This window comes from Rhinoderma darwinii, chromosome 11 (assembly GCF_050947455.1).
Source record: "Rhinoderma darwinii isolate aRhiDar2 chromosome 11, aRhiDar2.hap1, whole genome shotgun sequence".
In the NCBI taxonomy this organism is placed as follows: Eukaryota; Metazoa; Chordata; class Amphibia; order Anura; family Rhinodermatidae; genus Rhinoderma; species Rhinoderma darwinii.
In genome coordinates this window covers 36389625-36414657 of record NC_134697.1, presented here as the reverse complement: position 1 = coordinate 36414657, position 25033 = coordinate 36389625, and the positions used below count along the sequence as shown (strand labels likewise).

Below are 25033 nucleotides of genomic sequence, written 5' to 3'. Positions count from 1 at the left end.
CTTTGTAGGGTGCGGTGGAGGTATGTAATGTTCTGTACAATGCTGGACACAAGCAGGTGGAGCATGACCAATTATACCATAAAAGCAGTGGAAGTTGTCTAAAATGCACCTCCACGAACATAGACCTAATAATGATGGGTTACGTCTTATTCCCGATCGTTCCTTAAATATTGTTATTTGTAGGGACACCTTTAAAGAGTGGCTTTCATTCAACTCTGCCATAAATGTGCCGCAACGTTGTAATATGTTGTGGATATTAGTACCCAAGGACTGTTTGTTTTATATGTCTCCATACAGCAGCCTCTGACCATTTTGCTCAACCACGGGCAACCTATGGACGCTGTATATTTTTCTTGTGGCACAGACCCCTAAAGAAAGCAGCCACTGCTGCCCTCTCCAGCTTAATCTTGTGTCAGGACCCTCATAGATTACAGGAGTTGTCACTTGACAGCTCTTTCTGTTTCATCATACTTGCTTTGCAGCCTTCGGAGACAGCAGAGAGATGTGCGTTGCTATGATTAGGCGCCAGAGACCGAGTATAAACGAACCCTATATATGTGTGGGGCATGGCCTTGGTTGAATATGATGTGCCAACATCTAACGGAGTCAAGGGCATATCAGTCTCCCCCCAATGGGGCAGATTGAGCACCCCTGATAGAGGGGAGGACAGGATTAGGGGTAGCCCAAAGAAGAGCAATTTTCTTAAAGAAGCAATACCCCCACGACCTGGTTCTCTATTTTATCCTAACATTTTGTATTAATAAAAAGCCACATCCTAAGCCACAATTACATAGTACGTCACGCAAAAAACGGTGGTTAGTGGTATCCGTATTTGCATTCTCATAAATACACGACGCACCTATGTAATAAAATAAGATGCATTGTTATTGTCAACTGTTCTTATAATTTTCACGCGATTAGCAACTAAAAACCTAACATTTTCCTAATTCTGTGGCATGTGCCCCAACACTGAAATACTGACCCTGTCATTTATTTCTATATTAGCCTTTGGAGAAGAAGTTTGTACGCGTCTCAGGAGAAGCTACTATAGGACATGTTGAGAAATTCTTAAGACGGAAGATGGAATTGAACACAACCTGTCAGGTGGGTGAACTCGTGATGGAGAATATATGGGTCCTTTTAAGTTTATTTTATATATATATATATATATATATATATATATATATATATATATATATAGTGAAATCGATTCATTATATTGTGATTCAGAAGGGGAAACCTATTGCTGCGTATCCAGGAAGACTAATAACAAATGGATGAGTTGAATTTTTAAAATGATTTTGTCATCTATTTATAAAAGACAAAAGTGGGTGCTGTATTCTCATTACTATGCCTCTCACCCCGATTTGCCAAGATGCACCATTTGATCGCAACTGGGACACCATTTACCACACAAGTGCCAGGACCACGTGATGCCTTTTGCACAATCAGGTCGGGAGGCGCAGTAAGCTAATTGAACGGTGGCCTGAAATCTTGCTCCTTATTAAATGGGTTTGTCTGGTGAACGATTCCTTTTTAAAGGAGCACTAAGCCAAGAAATTAATGATAAAAGTACAGCAGAGAAACACTTGCTCACACTGTCAGTCTGCAGGATTTCTACATGTTCCTAAAAAAATTGTAGAAATCCTGCGGAGAACGCAGGGATTAATTTCATGCTGATCTGTTCCTTTTTTGGCTGGTGAATGACTAAGGGGGTTGGGGGCTTAGCAAACAGAGTGGGTTAAATGATTGGTGTGTCCTACTGCTAGCAAAGAAGTTGGAGGAGGCTCCTGCTGCAGGCAGTTGTCTTTTACAGTCAGTTACAGGATTGTGACAGGGTCTCCTGGAACACCCATAGAAGAATATATTTCATAGTATTAATTGCAATATGAGACCAAATATAAATCAAATAAGGTCAAAGAAATCTTTGCTATTGGATCAAAGTCAAAAAGGATATTAAAGGGAGGAATTACTAGGGTATATTTTTTTGGTTTTGTGCATTTTGTATGTTCCTTTAATTGTCACTTGAGTTGTTCAGCTGGAAGGATCAGTCAATTTATGTCCTGCCGTAATGAATGTGAGAGAGAAATCCTCTTATCTTGTTTCCTTTGTGCCTGTAACATATAATCTTCTCCTGTCCCCTGCGGATTACAAATCTCTGGAAAAAAATATTGACTGTTTCTCCAACTTTTAGCATAGTCTGTGTAGAAATATAATGAACGTGCATCACTTTCTCATTACAGAATTTCTCTATCTTGACTTGACCTTCTTCAGTGTCTTTCTTTCCTCTGTCAATGTTTTATATTTTATTAGTATTGATGTATGTGGCATCTCTTAGGCTCCATTCACATCGCATTTGTGCCTTGTGTCAGAGGTTTACATCGGGAATATATCCCGTCATTTTCCTTTAACTGAAGGCTCCCATATATGCCACTATATAGAGATAGTGGCATATGTCACACATAGGGTCCCACTGTAGGAAGGAAAAAAAAGTATTTTACTGAATGTCTCTTTATTAAATACTGGTAGGACACTCTTTTGGAATATGTTGGTCATTGAGGCCCCATGCATACATTTGCTGTATTCTCCGGGACATTTCTCGCATGCACCAGACGTACCTCACCTTTACCTAGGTGTGAATTAATCTGAGGGATTTGTCTGTCTGAATAAGGCTCACGGGTAAAAGCACGCAGTGTATCCGCCCTGGGCGCCGCAGGTAATTCCGGTCGTAAAACCGCACCAAACTGGTGCTTGTTTTTGCATGGATTGTCCGCAGCTAGCAGGCCGGCCTCCTGGGATGACGTTTCATCCCAGAAGACCGCTGCAACCTGTTATTGGCTGCAGTGGTTACATGGGATGAAACGCAGGGTTCATCCCATGTGAGGGAGGAACACAGACTTCTGGGTAAGTGTAAGATTTATTTTTTCTGAGATGCGGTTTTTGTGGCGGAATAGCTGTGAATCCGGCGTAAAAAACCGCAACAACTGCGTTTTTTGTTGCGGGTTTTACCTCCCCATTGAATTCAATGGGGAAAAGCCGCAACAAATAAGCAGCGTTTACGCAAATACAATCCACATGCTGCGGAATAAAACTCTGCACCGCAGGTCAATTTCTGATCATTTTCCCGCTCACTATTCACGCAGCGTATGGATGAGATTTGTTCTATCTCATTCACTCTGCTGCTACTGTATTTGCTGCGGATTTTCCGCTACGAATACCGTTCCGGATAATCCGCAGTATATACGCAACGTGTGAACTGACCTTTAGTCTAAAGGCTGGGGCTTCAGTGAGGATTTTCAAATACGGCATGCAGGAAGCTACTAAATTGTATATTTTGGTTTTCTATAAAATACTGCATGTAAAATTAAACATATGGTTGGTACTATGTTTTTTCTTTCCCCCTATTCAGCTAGAGTTGTGCCTTTAATTCTCTGAGATTGACTGAAGTCTGCACACATCCCCATCTACTAATCGCTGCAAACGGCCTGTGTGAATGTGGCCTAGATGCAGCGTAATATTGGAGCATGCTCTTCACGTATCCCCTTCTGTTCTTATTCCTGGAGACCGCAGCTATTAGATCAGCATAAAGCCAAGTATGACTTGGAGGTTGTTATTGCAGTGGTGTCTGCAGTCAGTTCCTTTAGCGATATCACGTTTTACATTTGCGATTTCTTCTTTGTCTTGAAAGGATGTGCAGATCCCCCACACTTCACTCTGTATGAATAATTAACATTACCTTTCCCAATGACGGCTTGCTGTGATTAAATGTTTTAAACATGATTTCCAGAGACTCTTCTAGTCGCTGTGTCACATGTAGAAACGATTCAGTATATATAAATACGCTCAATCCTCCGCTCATCATTCTCACCTCCACGTGATTATACTTCTTGTCGAGAGATTTTGCCTGTAATATTAATTATCGTACACGTTTGTTTTTATTTTAACCACTGAAACTTTTTATTGTTGATTTAAAAAAAAAAAATCTATATTTACCATCATTGGTATTGATGCTTGGTTTGTAATCTTCTAAGTTTACTCCGCTTCTTGGATTTTTGACAGGTGGACATTGCATGTGGAGATCATCTTCTGGAACGTTACCAGACGTTAAGGGAAATTCTTTCTGAAATCGGGAAAAGTGCTGTTCAGGTATAGGAATCATTTTCCCAGTTTTATGGTTTTATACCTCAGATCACAGTTGTTTTAAAGGGAAATTGCACTTTATTATACATATAAGAATATAGGAGTCCAGGAAAGGGGGGATCGTAGCAGTAGTTTGGTACGAACACTGAAATGCTGACCGTTACATTTCTGTGACTATTTGGTGGCACATAAGACTGACCACTTGCTGTCCAGTATAAACCCCACAGCCATACAGCTCCTCATAGCTCAACTTCTTGGACTTCTGTTGTTATTACATAGGGGAAGGGGAGACGTTATTGCAGTCACACTTGAATCCCTAGGGATTGAATGGAGTAGGGCAGATATGAATTCTTACTAATAATTTGGAACCTTTTTAAGGCCCAGTTGACCTCTCCATTGAAGGCTCCGTTAGGGGTCTCTGTCACAGATCCGGACAAATATACCGGAAACAATAGAGCATCATGCTGCGCTAAACCAAATGCACCCTGACGGAAACCCGATAATGCCCATTAAACTCAGTGGGTTCATCGGGCTCGCCGATGGTGTCTGTCGTACAAGGAAACCTGCGCGTCCGGTATTTTCATTGTTCCTCTCTTCTGACAGAGCAGACCAAGGGAAAGACAGACGCAGATGTGAACAAGGCCTAAGGCTTTGTTCACACTGGCATTATGGTATTAATTTTTTTTTCATATATATATATATTTTTTTTCAATACTATTGACTTTTATAATGGGTTGATTCGGGTAAAGCTGGGTGATCAAATTAATTCACCATTTGGGCACCTCATGATTCTGTTTTTGTACAGAATCATTAAATCGGCCCCACCGCCTCACACAACCACACTCAGAGAAGCAATGCGACGCTCCTGCTCCTACAGGAGCAGCCACGCAGTGGTTATACAAGCTGTGTTTTATTTATAAGTGGGCTTCCCAGGTTTTTTTTTTTTTAAAAAACTCCCCCCTCCTTTTCTTCACAGCTACTGACCTGAGCGCTGCTCTATGTAAACACTCAGGTTCGTACATGTCAACCCTCTTATTACCTGTGCGATGTGGGGGACATGCGGACATTTCAGAGAGTGTATTCCCGCTGCAGCCGTGTTACGAACTCGTTGTGCGCGCCACTGCTGTGTTTACATGGAGCGGTTCTCAGGTCAGCAGACGACGGGAGCTTTTTAAAACCTTAAAAAACCCTCGTATTCTTAATGAATCGGAATGCTAAATAAAAAGCATATAACGGGCCCGCTGCAGACCACACAGGAGCGTAATCTCTTTGTAAATTAAATGGCTGGAACGTTCACCGTGTTACTTTGCAAATGCACATAGATCAGAACATATAACGGCACCATGTTTTTCTATAAGGGATATAAGTCCATAAATGTAGCGTTTATTTTGATGCATTCATGTTAAAAAGATGGAGTGTAATGAAGTAATATACACATTTTGTAGATAATCATGCAATTGCCTTATGTAAAAGAATGGGGTTCAGTAACACATGGTCATGTGTGTATTGATTGAACCCCTTCCTTTTACATTCACAGCAGTTCCTTAAATTAGATCTGTCGTCAACTACAAAATGGTGCCGTACGCGGCTACATCGCGCTCTGATGTTCCGTGCACAGTTCAGCGACCTGGTGCACGCAGGCTTCCTTCTCCTACTATCAGCCATGACGGCAGTTTCTTCACTATAGTTAATCATAGCTGAGCGCCGGGACAATGATAAAATATCAAAAAGCAACCTGAACCTGACTGGTCTATGTTCGTTCTTGCATAAGCAGACACGTTTTTTAGATTATAAAAAAAAAAAAAATGCTTTGGTTGATCTTTCTTTTTCCCGCAAAATAGGTTTGCGAACAAATAAGATAATGTCAGCAAAATGATTGGAAATCTGAATTTTCTGGTATTGTTCCTTTCACGGCCTTGTGAATGATGTCCACTGCACAAAATACACTACACATCTCTGTGCTATCTGCGAATCATGTTGCGGCAGAGCGCTGCGGAGCAAGCAGTCAATTAGCTGGCGGTTTTAGTGCAGACGTGGAATTGGCTGTCTCATAACTTGAATATAATTGCATTATGCAGCTTATTGTTGTTTTACTGGGTGGATTTTCACTGTCGCTCAATCTATTAACCATAGCAGTTATTAGCACAGCAGTTTTAGTTCAGTGGCAATGGGCATGTCCATACAGCACAGGGTTTATAACATAAACCGATATGAAACACATGTATACTTTAATACATATGTGGAAAATTTCCCCTTGATCCTCATATTGCAAACAAAACTGAGAAATATGTAGAGAATTGTTCTATATGCGTCCCAGGATCTGTCATTTTCCCTTCCCCTCCTCCCAATTTTGTGTCTGGCTATAAGACAACTGGCTGCAGCAGGACACATCCCCCAGTGCTCTTTCTGAAATAGAAGACAAAAAAAAGTGAACCCACGCCCATTTGGCTAAGCCCCACCCCTCCACTGTCTACCAGACAAAGATATAAGCAGAAGGAAATTAACCTGTTTTCTACAAGACTTGTAGTAACATGCAGAAAATACTACAGACTGAGGCCTTATTTACACGAACGTGTCAGTTTTGTGCGCGTATAAAACGCAGCGTTTTTCTTGCTTTGCAGTTCCATGTGACATCCGTGTACGGTGCGCACCTGCGATTTTTTTACGCGAGTATATCACCCCTATGTCATGCGTTTTTTACGTAAGTAAAAAAAAACAAAGGAGGTGTTTTTTCCTTTTCTCATCATGTCTTTAGCAACTGTTGCGTGAATCACGGACAGCACACGGATAACTTCTGTGTGCTGTCTGTGATTTTCACGCACCCATTGACTTCAAACGGTGCGTGATGCGCAAAAAACGCACAAGAATGGGACATGCAATGGGTTTCACGCAGCGGACACACACTGCGTGAAAAACACAATGTCTGAATGGCCCCATTGAATTGCAGGGGTCCGTGTGACGTCCGTTGTTTTAACGCGCGTAACACGGACGTGAAATACGCTCATGTGAAAATAATTTTAAAAAAAGATGTACTTTGCGAGTGTGTGAATAACGCGTGCCACTCGCAAGCACACTGATGCATAACGGGCCAGATTTACGTGCATTTTTCACACGCATGAATCTGATACGCTCGTGTGAATGTAGCCTTAGCCTTACTGTTCACTCACTCTGAATTTACTACCTTCTCTGACTTCTCAAGACAAGAGGATCTATTAGCTCACTTGTTGATCAGGTTACCTGCTGGCCATAGTCTTCTATGGAAAGGGGAGGGGGAAGGAGCTGCTCAGGAAGACAGGCAGCGAGACACAGACTTATTTAATCTTCTGGTAAGCGTTTTATATGTCACCCCAGTACAGGATTCACAGCTACACTGCTCATTACTGATGTATAATGTTCTCCTCCATGCTGCAGCTTCTATATACAGTATATGAGATAGAGATAGGAGAGGAGGGTTCTCCTTTTCTATGTGTGCTGTGTATGGCAGACATGATAGTTGTTAGGCTCTGTCCTCTAGCTCCGAGAAAACTGAGTATGCAGAGGGGAAAGCTGCTAAATAATGCGGAATACAAGTCATACAATGGCCAGAAATTGTGTTATTCCTCATGTACGGCATATTTTGGAAAGTCCTCTATAAAAGTTTAAAAGGGTAAAATAAGACTGGAAATGCACTCTTCCCTATCAGCACTTCTGTGTAGTGTCACTAAAATTAGTCAGAAGCTCCTGCAGGTAAAGCCAGTGTCCAGATACTTTATCCTTTACCTGTTACTTCTTGTGTGTCTCACATCTGCCATGCGACAGGACATTACTATGGACAACACACCAACTGTATGGCTCATAGACAAAACTGATCACTATATAGGATCATATTTGAGCACTCTGAAAAGTGGGTCTTGTCCAAATACTCTTGTTCTGTACCTGAAAGTTCGCTCCAAGCAGTAGGAAAATCTGGTCAGTAATAAAAAAGAGCCTTTTTACCAAAAAAATAAATCATTCATCCTTGAGTTGACCTGCCAAGTTACTATAAAGTCGTCTAGGCTGCAGTTATATCTGATTTACAAAAGTATATGTGACCGAATAATCTATCTAGGATGGTTATAAGGCACTGCAGTATTTCTGATAAACATTGAGTAACTCCTTTTAGAGATTTCCGTGTAGCTGTCATGTCCGCCTTATGCAAGAATGTGATGGTTCATTTCTTCAGTTGATAACTTTGTCAATTTCTAGTACTTCACCTATTAATTGGTTTAACGAGATATAACCACAGGTGACAACTTTTACAATTTACGTCTCTAATCCGCTGGTGCAAATATGTAAATTTTGGCCAAGCAGTAGAGAACCAAGGTCGGCGCAGATGATTATCTCCATTTTTATATTTTTGCTATTCAGAATTCTTCTTCTTTTTTTTTTAATAAGCAGGACAATCGAAATAAATTATAAAATGTGGTCAAGTGGAAAACTTGTTTCCACATATAAATTGTTTCTGTAGTACAGAAGAGCAGCACCTGATAACGTGCTGAAATAACAAACTGGCAGCGCAGCCGGATGGTGGCCTTTGTTACAGACTGAATTTACATTCAAGGCTAGACTCTGGATTTTCTGGGGTCTACACTCCACATTCCTATTTCACATTCCATACGAGACCGTGTATTAGAAGGAAATATACATGCATGGCTGTTTCCATGTGACTCTTGTTGGGTGGGTGGACCGACCGCCTGTGTCATACTTTGCTAGCTTTGAGATGTGTGTACAGGAAGCTTCGTATGAACACTAGAGTTAAAGGTGTTATTCGAAATTTTTAAAAAAAACAGTATTTATTTCATATGAGTAAAAGTAACATATAGGCACATACTAACCTTTCACATTCCATGCACTACAAACCCTGTGTGTATGCTGGTCTTGCAGTCGTGTGTTACTCCATCTGCCCCCTCTTGTTGACTTACAGACCATAGAAAAGGGGATAGATAGGAGGACGCAACGCATGACTGCAGTCAAAATATATAGGGGAAAGCTAATAGAAATATTAGGCAGCGCATCATGGTGTCCTGTGTACTGATCCTTTAAATTTAAGAAAGATGCTCCTAACAACTGGAAATCTGGCTGGGGAGAGAGGATGGTGGCTAGAAGATATATTGGCGGCCTGTGAGCAATAAACAAATGCGCCCAGGGAAAAGATGGCTCCCCAGTAGGGCACAGTAGTGGCAGCCAGTTGCAAATTGTAATCCTCTGTTATTCCTCCTGGAAATATATAAATTAGTTAATAGGCACAGTCCCCTTGTCGGTAGGGGGTGTCTCCACAAAGTCTGATGCTCTGACACTGTACGGTAAGTGCTGACTGTCTAGGGACACAATGGCAAGGGGATTGGTAACACACCAGTTGTCAATTTATTCATACATTTCCAGGAGGAATAACAGAGGAACAGTTTAGTACAGAGTACTAAGAGAAGAACCTCCCAGAATTTTTATTACATGGGGAATACAATATTTTACTAAAACACAACTGCATTTATGTAAGCACATGTACCCTCATTATTTTGTGTACTCATGTTTGGATTTTTGCTTACTTTCAGGATGGTTTACTTGTCCTTCATTATGGCCTGGTCCTGTCTCCATTGTCATTGACTTGAGAAGACTCCTATTAAGGGAAGCATTCTCCAAGGGCCTCTGTATCATTCCCACATGAAAGCTGCGTTCTGACGAAAGATGTCGGTTCCTTTCTTGCACTGTGAAGATATGGGACGAGCACTTTGGCAGTGATATTACAGATCTATCGGTCATCAGTGTCACAAGCATCGGTGCCTGAGAGATCTTTCCCAACATCTAATCAGTGGCCGTTTGATGCTTGTAAAACATAGAAATTAATATTGCATATTTTTCCTCTCTCAATTAACTTATTATATGTGCTGATTATGGAAATCCATCAGCTGCAAAATGTGGCTCCCCAGTTATTGTGAAACTCCAACTCCTCCTATCAGAACATGCTGGGAGTTGTGGTTGCCCAGCAGCCAGAGAGCCACTGGTTGCAGACCACTGATGTAAATTTGCACTGCTAAGTCTTTGTAAAAAATAAGTATACCAAATACTGATTTACTGCGTAGTGTGTTATTTAACACATTTGCCTTACAGTTGTTCATGGACTAGCAGAGACCCTGTTAAAGGGAAATTAAGGTTGAACCAATTAGTCATTGGAGCTCTGCGTGTTTTACAGTACTATGTGCATTTGGACTAGAAAGCAGCAGAAATGAGCTGATCACTGTTCTCTGCAGAGAGCAGGCCGGGGGCGGCCAGAGCAGGAAGTCTGGGAGATGAAGCTTCAGCCAATAGCTGCAGAAAACTGACACATCTCAGAGATGGGGAGTCATTTTGAAAGTCATTGACTAATTATGAAAATGTGTTTTAAGTTGTTTCACTGCCAATAGTAGTAACCTACTTTTCTACAAAGTAATGTGTGCAGGCAGAAATTCATTCACTCACAACTTCAGAAAATTTAGAACGTCTGTATCTGTATTTCTATGAAATATCTAAGACATTTGTACCATGTTTATGATCTTGGGCAGAAAATCCATTTTATATTTAACTGTGTGTACTTGTAATAAAGCCAGTTTCAACATAAAGTATGAGCAGTTTTCTGGTGATTTGTATTACTGCAACCACAATGATAAAAAACGACCTTTTGCCAAGATTTAGCAAAAACCGCTGCATTATGCCGCTTTATCGCAGCAACTGTGACTTGACGGCACTGTGTGAATATACCCCTTGTAGATACTTGTATTCCCCATGAAATAACAATTCTGGATCTTTTCTTGGAATTATGTGTTTTGCCTTTCCTCTGTTATCCCCCCCTTTGGAAATCTATGAATTTGGCTATATCAACACGACCGTTAAAAACAGCCATCACACGGCTGTTTTCAGAACAATGAAGTTCTATGGGTGTGTTCACATGGGCATTTTTTTAACGGCCCGTGAATACTGGCTGTCAAAAAAAAGATGCTGTTTGTATTTCGGGTCGTTTTCACGGGTCTGACTGTCCCATAGAACTCAGTGGATCAGTTTTCAACAGCCTTTTTTAAGAAAGTCCCCAATGAGAAGCATGGAACTTCCGGGGTTCTGTGTCTGCTATCTACATGGTTGCGTGTATTGCTATCTACAGGGGTGAGTGTGACACTATGTACATGGGCACGGTGGCACTATCTATGTGGGCGTTATCTACATGCAAGGGCACTGGTGTTTTCAGGGGGCTGGGGCAATAAAAACCCTGACTAATTGAATTCATCAGTTTTGTTTTTTTAATGGCCATGATATACGGATGACAAACAGGAGTTAAAAACTGTCAGGCGGCTGGAAAATGGATAAAAATTTGGAGACCATCAACATGTCAATGGGACATGTCCCTATACTCACACTGACCAATCGGTGCTGACCACGGTAATGGTAAGTCCCCAGTTGTCAATTTCTACATTATCTGCAGAAATAACAGGAATGGCAGAATGCAATTGCAGACAGGTCCTCCTTAATAATTTACGTGTCCTTGTAGTTGCCATTATTATATGCTTTGGTTTTCAGTTTGTAACGCTTTTGTGTAACGAAATGCAGAATCAATGTGAGGTCTTATAGGAGCAACCTTGCATCAAACACCAGTGGAGTGCGAATATAAATGTGAACAAGGTCATTATGAATAGTAAAAGAAAGCTACGCGCTTTTACTCATGCAGGAAAATGCATTCTGTCAAGATTGTCTGTCAAGCTAATTTAGAGTAATCTTGGGGTTTTAATGCTAGTGTGTGAAAGGTGAGTTTAGGTCCCTGGTGGATCCCATGCAAAATCTATTCTTCCACAGATCAATGAGCAGAAATACAAGGAATGATCTACAATCCAAACACCGCAATAATCAATTATGGATTGAATATAAATCTAGTGGTGAATTTCAGATATGTGAAAACTTGATGATTTCCACAGATGACGAGTGGTGGATGAAGGTTCATAATGGTTTTTTTTTAACCTTCCGAATACATAACTCATACAGCTTGTTGGGATATATTGCACCATAAACCAGTGTAGTACGTTATTTTACTCCTTGCACGCAAAACAATTGGCAAATTAGCAGCAGCCGTGATGACTAATGTAGATTAATGTAAATGGGTATTGCTAGTTTGGCTGACATCCCTAGTAATGTTTCAAGGCTCTTTTTAATGGATCAGATATATTTACAGGGTAGTCACCTATAGGTGGCACTTTACCTGGGCCAATGTAAACAATATGGCGCCTTGTTGAACATACCTTTTAATGCCCATTTACACAGGGCAATGATCGAGGACGAACGCTCATTCGCCCATTCATTGGCTCGTGTAAATTGGTCTTAAGAGTATGTTCACACGGCATGATTTCAATAGGGCTTCTGAATACAGGCGTTTTTGGAGCCCCTTTTCAAAAGCGTATTTGATTTTTGCAAACCTATTTCAAGTATATTTTGGGCATATTTTCGAAGCGTTGTTTGTAGGGTCAATGGAAAATCATCTTGTAAAACGTTTCAAGAAAGTGACATGCCACTTATTGTTTACGAGGCGGTTTTTAATTCAGCAGTATAAAAATATGCCTCATGAGCTATACATTGTGTTTCCCATTGAAATCAATCGGAAACTGTTTGCAGGCGTATTTAAAGTATTTCGGATACGAGCGGTTTATGCTCTGAAATTATCCGTGTGAACATGCCATAAGACTCCCTACACATGCTGGATCTCTGCAAAGGGAACCAGTACCCCCAAGAGCTAGGTTAATGATCGTTATTCTTAAATGATATCTAATTACCACTGGTACAGGAAACTGACATTAATTATTTAAGGCTCATTAATTCTAGTGCTGGAAAGTGTAAAGAATATTAACCATTTCCTGCACTTGCTTATCGCATTTGTTTCACTATAGCATTGGAAATAAGGGAATCATTAACCAATATGAAGTATTGTATTCTGTGGATTTTTCTGGATTTCATCTCTGGCATTGCAAATGGTAAAATCCATAGCAAAATCTGAGTTTCAGATTGTTCTGTATCAGGTTTCTATTGGTGTGAAGGATAATGTGCCAGATGTCTAATGGCAGTGCCTGCAGGGCATACACTGAGAATATGAATTACCCACAGCACTGCTGGGTCATGAAAAAGCATTTGTAATTGCGAATGTCATTGAACAGCCCCAAAGTAAATTTCTAGCTTAATGCTTTACAAATCGGGAATCTGTCCTAAATTTAGACAAGATCAGACAGGCCGTTTTTTGTTTTTTTGGCGCAATTTGAGCCAGAATTCTTGTGCACTTTGTGTAGTAAAACTCCTCCATTGAGCCTGCAAGGAATTCTGGGATATTTCAGCTCTGAAGTCTGCAGAATTAAAAAAGGGGTTATCTGAGATTTCTTTAAAAAAAAAAAATTTCATCAGGGCAGAGGGTTGTCATAACATAATAAACGATCAGATACTAACCCACTGAAGTGCCCCCCCCCCACTCCAGCTCTGAGATACCGTTCTCCAAGTGTCCATCGGTGTCCAATCAATGGCCTCGGTGATGATGCTGCTATGAACGGCACATGACTAATTATGACCAGCGGTTGGCTACAGCTATACTTCTCGAGCTGAAGGAAGGAGAAGTCTGGTATCTCATGATAAAATTATGAGTTGTAGAATCAAATTATCAAACACAACAGTGGCTGATAAATGACTGTATATCATTACTACATTACAGTAGGGTATGCTTACTGAGATACAGTGACCCTCATGCATAAAACAGTCAGTGTTGCCCATAGGAACAATTTAGATTCCAGCTTTCTTTTCAGACCAGGGCTCAAAATGAAGTTTTAGTCTAAACGAGTATTCACCGGTCGACCCTTGTCTAATGTGTATGGCCAGCTTACGAGGTGTACAATCCATGACTGTTGGGTCCTGCTTAGTGAGGCTATTTATGAAAACTATAATCTGGAGATAGGAAACTGATGAAGAACATAGAACAGTTCAAAGGTCGTTCTGAAGGAATATGGGGTGCATTGTAAGTGGATATTCACCATTACAGACTTTTTGCGTTTTGATCACATAAGTGTATTTCAGGTGCGTCTTCCCATTAACTTTTTAATAATACAAATGGGAACCGATCCTTGAGAAAAACTGTGTGTACAGAGCAAAACAGAACATGTAATTACTTTTGTTTTCTCTTGGGAGTATAGCAAAATAAAATGCTAGATTTTAGCTCACACCTTAACGCTAAGCTTAATAGGAGGACAGCGTTCCATTAATTTATAAAAGTAATGATTAGACACGAATCAACGACGCATCCGACAGTCTATGCATTCAACAAACCACTGCAAAAATATATACAGGGGTATGTACAAAAAGGTCATCAAGAAAAAGCTGACTCATTACACTGGCTATGGTTTTGCCCAAGATTGAAAGGTTTTTGGAAAGAAATAAGAGAAAATAAATAATTTAAATGGAGCACGAATATCCAATGATGTATGGTCACATTCTCCACGCTACAGGATTTAGAAAATATAGCAAACGTGATGTTGAGGGCTGCAAAGAAAGCTATTCTAGACCACTGGATCTGTAGGTCTTCTCCATCATTTTAGAGCGATAGAAAATATATATATATATTAGTGTCTGTGTGTTAGTCCTTCTCAATGAATTAAATTAACTTTTTGATGATATTCTATATCAGTAATTCAATTCAAAAAGTGAAACTCCTATATCATATAGATTCATTACACACACACTAATCCATTTCCAGCATTGTTTTCTTTTAATGTTGATGATTATGGTAACAGTTAATGAAAACCCAAAATTTAGTGTCTCAGAAAATTAGAATATTATATAAACCCAATTTCAAAAATGTTTTTTAATACCAAAATGTTGGCCTACTGAAAAGTATATGCACTCAATACTTGGTTGGGTTTTCTTTTGCATGGATTACTGCATCAATGCGGTGTGGCATGGAGATGATCAGCCTTTAGCACTTCTGAGGTGTTATGGAAGCCCAGGTTGCTTTGATAGCGACCTTCAGCTCGTCTGCATTTTTGGATCTGGTGTCTCTCAACTTCCTCTTGACAATACCTCATCCTCCTCTTGACAATACCCCATAGATTCTCTATGGGGTTTAGGTCAGGCGAGTTTGCTGGCCAATCAAGCGCAGTGATACTGTGGTTATTAAACCAGGTATTGGTACTTTTGACAGTGTGGGCAGATGCCAAGACCTGCTGGAAAATGAAATCAGCATCTACATAAAGCTGGTCAGCAGAGGGAAGCATGAAGTGCTCTGAATATATACTGTTTTATATAAAATAAGGCCTGTCATGATGCATTTATGGGTAGGGTGGATCTCTCTGATTAGGTCATGACAGCGTATAGTGCCATGCGGAAAAGTAAGACCTGGAACAAGAAGCTGGCAGTCCACCACACCAAATGGCAATGTATAACGCATTTGTGGTGTCCAGATACGCAGGCAATAGAAATACGTTTCTCCAATTTCAGGAGACAATTATCAAGGTCCTTTTATTTGACAACCCAGAAGGGGAGTGCAGGCCAGTACTTTCCCTTAGTAATACCCCCCACTGAGAAGAAAACAAGACCCCAGGAAATATGCCGGGTGTGTTCCAAAAAAGGCATCAGAAAAGACACTATCCACCAATGCTAATTTTTTTTTATTCGCTAATTTCTACCGGCAGTTTATCCCAAACTTCTCATTACTGACGGCTCCCATCTCTACCCTTACCAATAAGGGTGTGAATGCCAAGATGTGGACTCCAGAGGCAGAATCTGCATTTAATAGCCTCAAGAAAAACTTAACTTTGGCGTCGATCCCCCATAATCCTGACGTGTCTCGGCAGTTCTCATTGGAGGTGGACGCTTCTTCTGTTGGTGCAGGTGCACTTCTGTTCCTGAGGAGCTCCAAAGGAAAGGCAGTAGTATGTGGTTATTACTCGATATTTTTTTCCTCTGCAGAGCACAACTGCTCTATTGGGGATCGGGAGCTACTGGCCATCAAATTGGCTCTGGAGGAGTGGAGACATCTGCTAGAGGGCGCAGTTCACCCCATACTGATATACACCAACCACAAGAACCTCACCTATCTCCAGCCGGCTCAACGACTGAACCCCCGTCAAGCCAGGTGGTTGCTATTCTACACCCGTTTCCAATTTGTGCTCCACTATCGTCCCGCTAACAAGAATGTGACGGCCAATGCCCTGTCCAGTCGTTTGAGACGGATGACACGGAGTCCCTTCAAAGTATCATAGACCCCTCCTGCATTGTCACTGCCAATCCTTTGCAAGTTAGAGACATCCCTACAGGGAGGACTTTTGTTCGGTTGGCAGACAGGAGAAGAATTCTCTGCTGGGGACACAGCTCTAAACTGGCTGGGCACGCTGGTGTTCATAAGACCCGAGACCTGATTACTCGTCATTTCTGGTGGCCCATGCTACCAAAAGATTTTGTGGAATTTTGTCTCTTCCTGCACGGTGTGTGCCTCTAACAAGGTTGCTCACGCCAAGCCTTCCGGCCTGCTCCAGCCTCTGCCTGTACCCAATGCCCCCTGGCAGCACATTGCCATGGACTTTGTCACAGACCTTCCTCCCTCTGCAGGATGCAACACTGTCTGGATGGTGGTGGTGGACAGATGGCACATTTTATCCTGCTGATCGGTCTTCCTTCTGCTTCTCGAGTGGCAAATCTCTCTATCCAGCACATCCTACGTTTGCATGGCTTGCCCCTTCACATCGTGTCTGATCGGGGGGTTCAGTTCACCTCAAAATTCTGGAGAGCCCTCTGTAAACTCCTGGATGTGAGATTGGACTTCTCGCCAGCTTATCACCCCCAGTCCAATGGTCAAGTAGAGAGGATTAACCAGATCATGGAGAATTATCTTCACCACTTCATCTCCATGCTGCATGATGACTGGGTACAGCTTCTTCCATGGGCCGAGTTCTCATACAACAATCACACAAGTGAGTCCGCCACTTCCACACCATTCTATATTGTGTACACTCAACATCCTAGAGTCCCTCTTCCTGTGTCTCGGCTACATCTCAGGTACCCGCTGCTGACTCTGCATTTGGGGACTTTCTGCAAATCTGGTAACCGACCCGGTCCCCTATTTTGCTAGCAGCCGATCGCATGAAGCGAAAAGCGGATATAAAAAGAAGAGAGCTGCCTCCGTATCTTCCAGGTGCCAAAGTCTGGTTGCCCTCACTGAATATTTGTTTAAAGGTGCCTTTGTACAAGTTTGCTCCCAGGTACCTTGGACCCTTTGAGATACTACAACAGGTAAACCCTGTCTCCTATAAGATTCAGCTGCCTCCTACCATCAGAATCCCCAACTCCTTTCATGTGTCCCTCCTGAAACCGGTAGTCCTGAACCGCTACAGTAAGACTTCCAGTCCTGCAGTTGCTCCCAGTGGTTCATCTGATATGTTTGAGGTGAAGGAGATCCTGGACTGCAAAAGGGTAGGAGGAACGACTTTCTATTTAGTGGACTGGAAAGGGTTTGGTCCTGAGGAGAGGTCCTGGGAGCCAGAAGAGAACCTCAATGCCCCTACCCTCATTAAGAAGTTCCTCTCTCGCTCTGGTCCCAAGAGGAGGGGGGCGTAAAGGGAGGATACTGTAAGATCCATGGCCGCAGATCGTCAGGATTACTCACCCCTCAATGGTTGGTGAGCACTGGCCCGCATCTCCTCCCCAGGAGACGCCAGCGCTCCCTTCTGCTCCACTCTGCTGGGTCCTGTAGGGTGCGCGTGCATGCTCGTGCCCGGCCTTAAAGGGCCAGTGCACGCACATGTAAAACATTGGCAATTATCCCATGATCACCCTGGACTATAAGAAGGGCCCTGTCCCTTTGCTCATTGCCTGAGCGTTGTTAGTATTCCCATGTTAGTCCTTGCAAATGGTCCCTTAATGTTATCCTGTGCACTGCTACCTGTATCCTTTGTCCCGTGTTGTGTTCATGTTCCTGAGCCTGTTAGTGTTTGGAGTCTTGTCCTTTTGTACCTGCTGTCATCCGCCACATCTGGTGCAACCTGCTGTCATCCGCCACTTCTGGTGAAACATGCTGCACCCACCTCCATTAATGCTAAAGCCTTTGCCACTGTCTGGACTATTCAGGTACCCTAGTGCAGGACTTTGTATTGATTAGGTGCTCTGTTGTTTGACCAGCTGCCTCCCCGCTACGTCGGTGCGGCTTAGTACCCACAGACCGTGAAAAAATGCTTTAAAATTTACCATACCTCCAGTTTTAGATTATTTTATTTATACACCCATTCATTTTACAAATTGGCCATTCTAAATAGATTTTTGAAGCAGAGTAATGTTATTTTCATAGATTTTTGCCCACTTAATCAAATTTAAAAGAAGCCCAAACATGGCACTGAAAACCATTCCAGCAAACTCTGCGCTCCAAATGGCACTCCTTTCTTTCTGAGCCCTGCCGTGGGTCTAAACAGCAGTTTATTTCCACATATGGGGTATTGCCATAATCAGAAGAAATTTATTTTCCAATGTTGGGGTACTTTTTCTCCTTTTATTCCTTGTAAAAATGTGAAAATTCTATGGTTTTTCAGGAAAAAAAAGTAGACTTTCATCTTCACAGACTAATTCCAATAAATTCAGCAAAAAACATGTAGGGTCAAAATGCCAACTATACCCCTAGAAAATTCCTTGACGAGTGTTGTTTCCAAAATGGGGTCATTTTTGGGGGGTTTCCACTGTTTTGGTCCCCCTAGTGCATTGCAAATGTGACTGCACCGATAACCATTCCAGCAAAATCTGCGCTCCAAAATCCAAATGGTGCTCCTTCCCTTCTGAGCACTGCTATGGGTCCAAACATCAGTTTATTACTACATATGGGGTATTTCCGTAATCAGGAGAAATTGCTTTACAAATGTTGAGGTGCTTTTTCTCCTTTATTCCTTGTAAAAATTCGAAAATTTTATGGTTTTTCAGAAAAAAAGTAAATTTTCATCTTCACAGAGTAATTCCAATAAATTCAGCAAAAAAAACTGTGGGGTCAAAATGCTAACTATACCCCTAGAAAAATTCCTTGAGGGTGTATTTTCCAAAATGGGGTAACATTTGGGTGGTTTCCACGGTTTTGGCACCACCACTTCAAACCTGACATAGTGCCTAAAATATATACTAAAACACGGAGGCATCAAAATCCTTTAGGTGCTCCTTTTGCTTCTGAGGTCTGTGCTTCAGTCCATTAGCACACTAGGGCCACATGTGGGATATTTTAAACTGCAGAATCTGGGCAATAAATATTGAGTTTCATTTCCTGGGTAAAACCTTCTGTGTTCACAGAAAAAAAAATGTATTACAAATGAATTTTGGCAAAAAAAATGAAATTTGCACATTTCACCTCTACTTTTCCTGTGAAACTGTTAAATGGGTTAAAATGCTTTTTTAAATACTTTGAGGGGTGCAGTTTTCAAAATGGGGTGATTTATGGGGACTTTCTAATATATAAGGCCCTCAAAGCCATTTCAGAATTGAACTGGTCCCTGAAAAAATTAGCCTTTTGAAATTTGAAAATGTGAGAAATTGCTGCGGAAATTCTAAGCCTTGTAACGTCATAGAAAAATACAAGAATGTTCAAAAGAAACTATGCAAACATAAAGTAGACATATGGGATATGTGAAATCGTAACTATTTTGTGTGGTATTACTATCTGTTTTACAAGCAGATACACTTAAATTTAGAAAAATTTAATTTTTTGCACATTTTCTCTCCATTTTGGTGTTTTTCACACATATTGAATTTATCGACCAAATTTTTTCGCTAACAAAAGTCAATATGTCACGAGAAAACCATCTCAGAATCGCTTGGATAGGTGAAAGCTTTCCAGAGTTATTACCACATAAAGTGACACATGTCAGACTTGAAAAAATGGGTCTGGTCCCGAAGGCCAAAATGAGCTTGGTCCTGAAGGGGTTAAAGCAATCAAAATAACAAAATATTTTTTTAAAAAAGCAGTTGCCTCTTCCAAAACCTGCTATGGCTAGACCAGTTCTCTTCCTAATAAATAATTGCCACAATTTGTCAGGCTGGGCACTGAGACAATAGAGATGTAGCCAACAACTAATGACCATACCCCTGAGGCCAACTTACTGGAGGTAAAATATGGCACAACAGATGGGCAGTACCACAGCCATCTTTTTAAGTGTTTACTTTAAACTCAGGATGACATGTAGTGTATTATCTTTTTTTTGTTAAATGTATTTTCTTTCTTTTAAACTGGGATGTGGTCATCTAGTGAATTTATTTTTTGTTTTAACATGGAAACATGGGTCTAAACTAAACATTTGCTTATTAGGCCCTGTTCACACAGAGTTTTTTTTTTTGCAGGCAGAAGAGTCTGCCTGCAAGAATCAGCTCTGTTTTTTTTGCAGTGGTTTTGCACTACTGCCGTTTTTTTACGTATTTTTGCTGCAAATTGTGCCATGTTTTTTGCCACATTTTTGGCGTTTTTTTTTTTTACCTCTTTCTTCAATAGGCAAAGGGAAAAACCTTGACCGTTTTTTTGCCATAAAGCGCGTCAAAAAAAGCGTCGGCCGTTCTCGGCATTTGTTTCCGTCTCCAATTGATTTCAAAGGGGTTTTCGAGTTGGAAAACACCTCACAATAGGGCATGTAGGTTTTTTTTTTTCGTGAGCATTTTTTCACGCTCACGGGGAAAAAGCGCCTCCACCTCCCATTGAAATCAATGGGAGGCAATTTCGTACGTGTGTTTTTTTTTTTTTTTGGTTTTTTTTTTTTTCAAATTCAAAATTTTTATTTAGTTTTCAAAAGAGACAAAATAAAACATAATGGAAGTGAATACTTACTCAGAAATAAAGAAAACAACAATAGGGGATAGCCCCAAGTAGAAGAGAATTACATCCAATTAAAGCAACGATACATAGTTTCATCGTGAATGTATACATCGAACATAAGTAATACGAGATAGTGGAAGAAAAGTGCAATAACAGTTTAGGTTCCTTTTGTACATTGCGTTTTATACCAACAGCCATTGAAATCAATCATAGGGTATAAAACATCACCTAATAGACAAAGGAGAGGGAGGGTAAGAAGCAAGAGGGAGATAGAACAGGGATGGGGGAGGGGTATAAGGGAAGAGAGAGGTTGTGGTGAGCCTGGACTCCAGTTCCGGAATATCAGATGAAAAATAAACGTAGAAAGTCAAGAGCAGCAATTCGCATGGCATTAGTATGATGAAAGCGGGCGAAACACGTCTCCATATTGTATTGTGGATTGACTTTAAATGTGAAATTTATGTCCTGTTACTTGAATAAGAGACGTGGGCGAAGAGAGGAATGTGGTCCAATGAGACCAGGTGGATGTGTAACGTGTAGAAGCAGTTGGGGTGTGTGCCATCAGGTTTTCCATTCTCTGAATTAAGGGTATTTCTTGAAACCACTCGTCAAGAGTTGGGGGATCTGTTAATTTCCATTTACGCGGGATAACCATTTTAGCAGCCTGAAGGAGATGTTTAGTTGGGGACCTTTTACAAGTGGATAGCGGCAAAGGGAACATAAAGACTAGGGTTGCCTCAGGAGAATTGGGGATTGAAACCCCAGTAACTTCTGATATAATTTTAAATACAGCTTTCCAGTAATTCCACAAGGAGGGACAACTCCACCAAATATGGGACATGGACCCACCCGCAGCGCCACAGTGCTAGCAATTATCTGGCACAGAGGGTTACCATTTATGGAGAGAAGTAGGGACTCGATACCACCGAGAGACAATTTTAAAACTAGTTTCTTGAGCCTGTATAGCCACAGAGGCCTTATGAGAGAGGAGAAAACACTTTTACAATTTGTATGTCTGAATTGCTTACCTAATTCTCTTTCCCATGCTTCACAGTGCGGTGGCATTTGTTGCGAACATTGAGAAAGGAGTAACTTCTATAATAGAGAGATAGTATTGGGAGACTGGGCAGCGACACACAAGTGTTCAAAATCTGTTAGTGTGCGATGGAGATGAGATTGACGTTTTGTCGCATTATAAAAGTGTTTCAGTTGATTATACTCAGCTGCGTGTGGAAGGAGGGTCAGATGGAAGTAATGTGGTTAAAGGATGCAAGGAAGAGTCAGAGAGAACATGAGTGAAGAACATAGGGTCATGAGATGATCTACCAAGGAAGGAGAGGCGCGCCTTGACTCCTGGAAAAGCCGGGTTATCCGTATTTGGGGTCAGTGGACCTAGCGGATCTATTCGAGAACCACCTTTCCCCGAGGAGTGCAATTCCAAGATGATCTGAGATACTACAAAGGAGGCCTGGGTTGGGTCAGACCTGTGCGAAGTCCATGTCCACGGAAGGGTGGGCAAGGTACGTGTGCACAGTTGTTGGGCTAGGCGCACCCTTATCTTGGATTGGTTGTTATGAAAGAAGTCAAGGACACACGCATGGGTAGCTGCAAGGTAGTATAGACGACAATCCGGCATACCAACCCCACCTGCATCTTTGGGTCAAGCAAGAATTGTCCTACTAATCCGAGGACGACCTGAATGCCAGATGAATGACCCAAAGCATTGTCATTCGGCCGTTGTTTGCCACAGTTTCCGCAGCAAAAGCAGTGTTGGTTTAAGGTGAAAAATCACCTGGGGCACTGAGAACCTACTATCCGGTTTGTAACAATTTTTATCACTTCTGAATTATGCTTATGTTATTGAGACTTTTCAGAGGATAATATTGGTGGAGCTTCATAAGCTTGGACTCCCATCGATCACAAGAATAGAGTCCACATCACCTGTTAAGGGTAACTAACAGATTTCCCTATATCTGAGTTGTTATGCTGATTGCTCTACCTTTAAAATCAATGGGACTCTAATACACATTCATACGGACCCTCATCAATGCTAGTAAAAAGGTTGTCTGATTTTAAGGACCCATCTTCCAAATACCCTATTAGGGAATTCTGAGTTAATAAACTACTAGCTAGAGTGGTAAAAGTGTCTCTCCCACGCTTGAGGACCCGGCGCGTCCATGCTTTACATTGAGAGACTATTGTCAATGAGAACTGTGTAATGCGGTCACAAATTCTACAAATTCCTAGCAATATGAATACACCGTGTGAGACAAGCAAATACCACAGTAATAAAAGAAAAATAATTCTCCTCTGCACCTAACAAACTGCCGCTTGTAAATTTCTAAATCGCATTGGAGTCTCATCCAGTTTTACAGTCTACTTAACACTGACTACATCACTAATTTCTTCCCTGTCTCATTTGTCACATGCATTCTGCTTTTCTTTAGGGAAATTAAAGTACCATTTGCTCGCTCAATTACAATCAAGCTGAGCAGAAGCCACAGACCGTATTTTATGTTAATGCTGACATCCCTGCAAGAACCTCCAAAAATGTGGTGTAAGACTTCTCAGATACGCTACAGAGCAATGCCCATGTTATGTATTCCTACAATAAACATATAAAATGTCAAGGACAGTTTTTATGGATAAAGGCCTTGGGTTGCTATAGTATACACTGTAAACCTGTAGTAATCTAGTTTTACAGTTTTCCTCTGTACTCCCGGTTTCCATTGCGTACATTTCAGAGTAAGCAAAAGCTAAAAATACAGTCTACCCACCAGGGTTGCCAACCTCCACTTCAGAAATTTCTGGACAACTGAGCTAAAATTCCTGGACAGACCAAAATTTTTACGGACACATTACAAAATCGTTGCCTGTGCAGTGTGCTAGGAGTAACTTGCCAGTCACAGCTCTGCTTGTAGCTTCCCCCCCCCCCCCCGCTATATTAGGTGATGTTTTCTGATTAGAGTCGTTCACTTTCCCTTTTTTTCTCCATCCGGCACAGACCGCTGTGACGACTTATTTCAGCCACGACCCGTCGCTGAATTTGACACACAGACATGTTGGCTTCTCGCTTTTCCAGCATCCTCCTAACATATACCCCATTCTCTAAATAAACTCGTAATCCACAGTGTCCCAGATGGTAATAATTATCCCCCTCAGTAAGCATGCCCCTCTGCAGATAACACCACACATCTCCCCCTTGTAGATAGCCCCGAGAGCTCCCCCTTGTAAATAGCCACACAGCCCCCATTGTAGATAGCGCCACACAGCTCCCCCTTGTAGATAGCGCCACACAGCTCCCCCTAGTAGATAGCCACACAGCGCCACCTAGTAGATAGTGTCAAAAATATTTTTAATTATCTTTATGTGTGAACATATATTGCTTTTGTGAAAGTGATTAGAATAGGTTTCAAAGATAACATTTTGCATGGACTCCATCTTGTATGGTCGGCATCCATTTTGGATCATTGGAATCTATCTTTTGGCCTGAAGGAGCCATCTTGAGGTTAATAAGTAAAAAGTAAATATCAGCAGATGTCCTGAAGCAATTCTATGTTATGTGTTCTTGAATTGAATGTTTTATTACTCTTTTAAGGAGCAGATCAAATAACCTTGGTGGATGAACAATGGCTGTTTACCATAAGTCAGCCTTGGATTCAGGCCTCTGTTTAATTAATTTAAACTTCTCTGCAGTCTCCATTCTCTAGTGAGATAAGAAGTAGAGACAAATCAACTTGTGTCTCTGAAATGTGTGTCTTCCCATGGGACAAGGTTCAGGCCACCTGGGGCTTGGAGGGTGAAGAATTATTATAATGCATTGATATAATTCTTATTGGCTGAATCAGAGTCATTATCATATTGTAGATGATTGGCTGAAACCAAAGCCTACACCTTTCCTGTCATTATACCATATGTGGAGTTTTGGGATATTACCATATATAGAATGTTTATATTTGCAAGTATGAGGTTACCACCTACTCTCATTTTCCTATAAATAAAGATGGATCCGCCCCCTAGGGCAGAGATCATTTGAACACTGAAGCTGCGTGTCATGGTCTCTCTCCG

At 41.4% G+C, this 25033-nt stretch overlaps 1 protein-coding gene across 1 annotated transcript in view; it reads left to right on the top strand.

Moving 5' to 3' along the window:
- PCGF6 (polycomb group ring finger 6) overlaps nt 1-10732 on the top strand; it is a 34279-nt gene extending 23547 nt beyond the window's left edge. Inside the window, exons 8-10 of the mRNA XM_075842414.1 lie at nt 1006-1104; nt 4060-4146; nt 9708-10732. Of these exons, the coding sequence (XP_075698529.1) occupies nt 1006-1104; nt 4060-4146; nt 9708-9764 (243 nt within the window). The 3' untranslated portion in view covers nt 9765-10732. The remainder of the gene's footprint in view (nt 1-1005; nt 1105-4059; nt 4147-9707) is intronic.
- Nucleotides 10733-25033: the final 14301 nt, after the last annotated feature.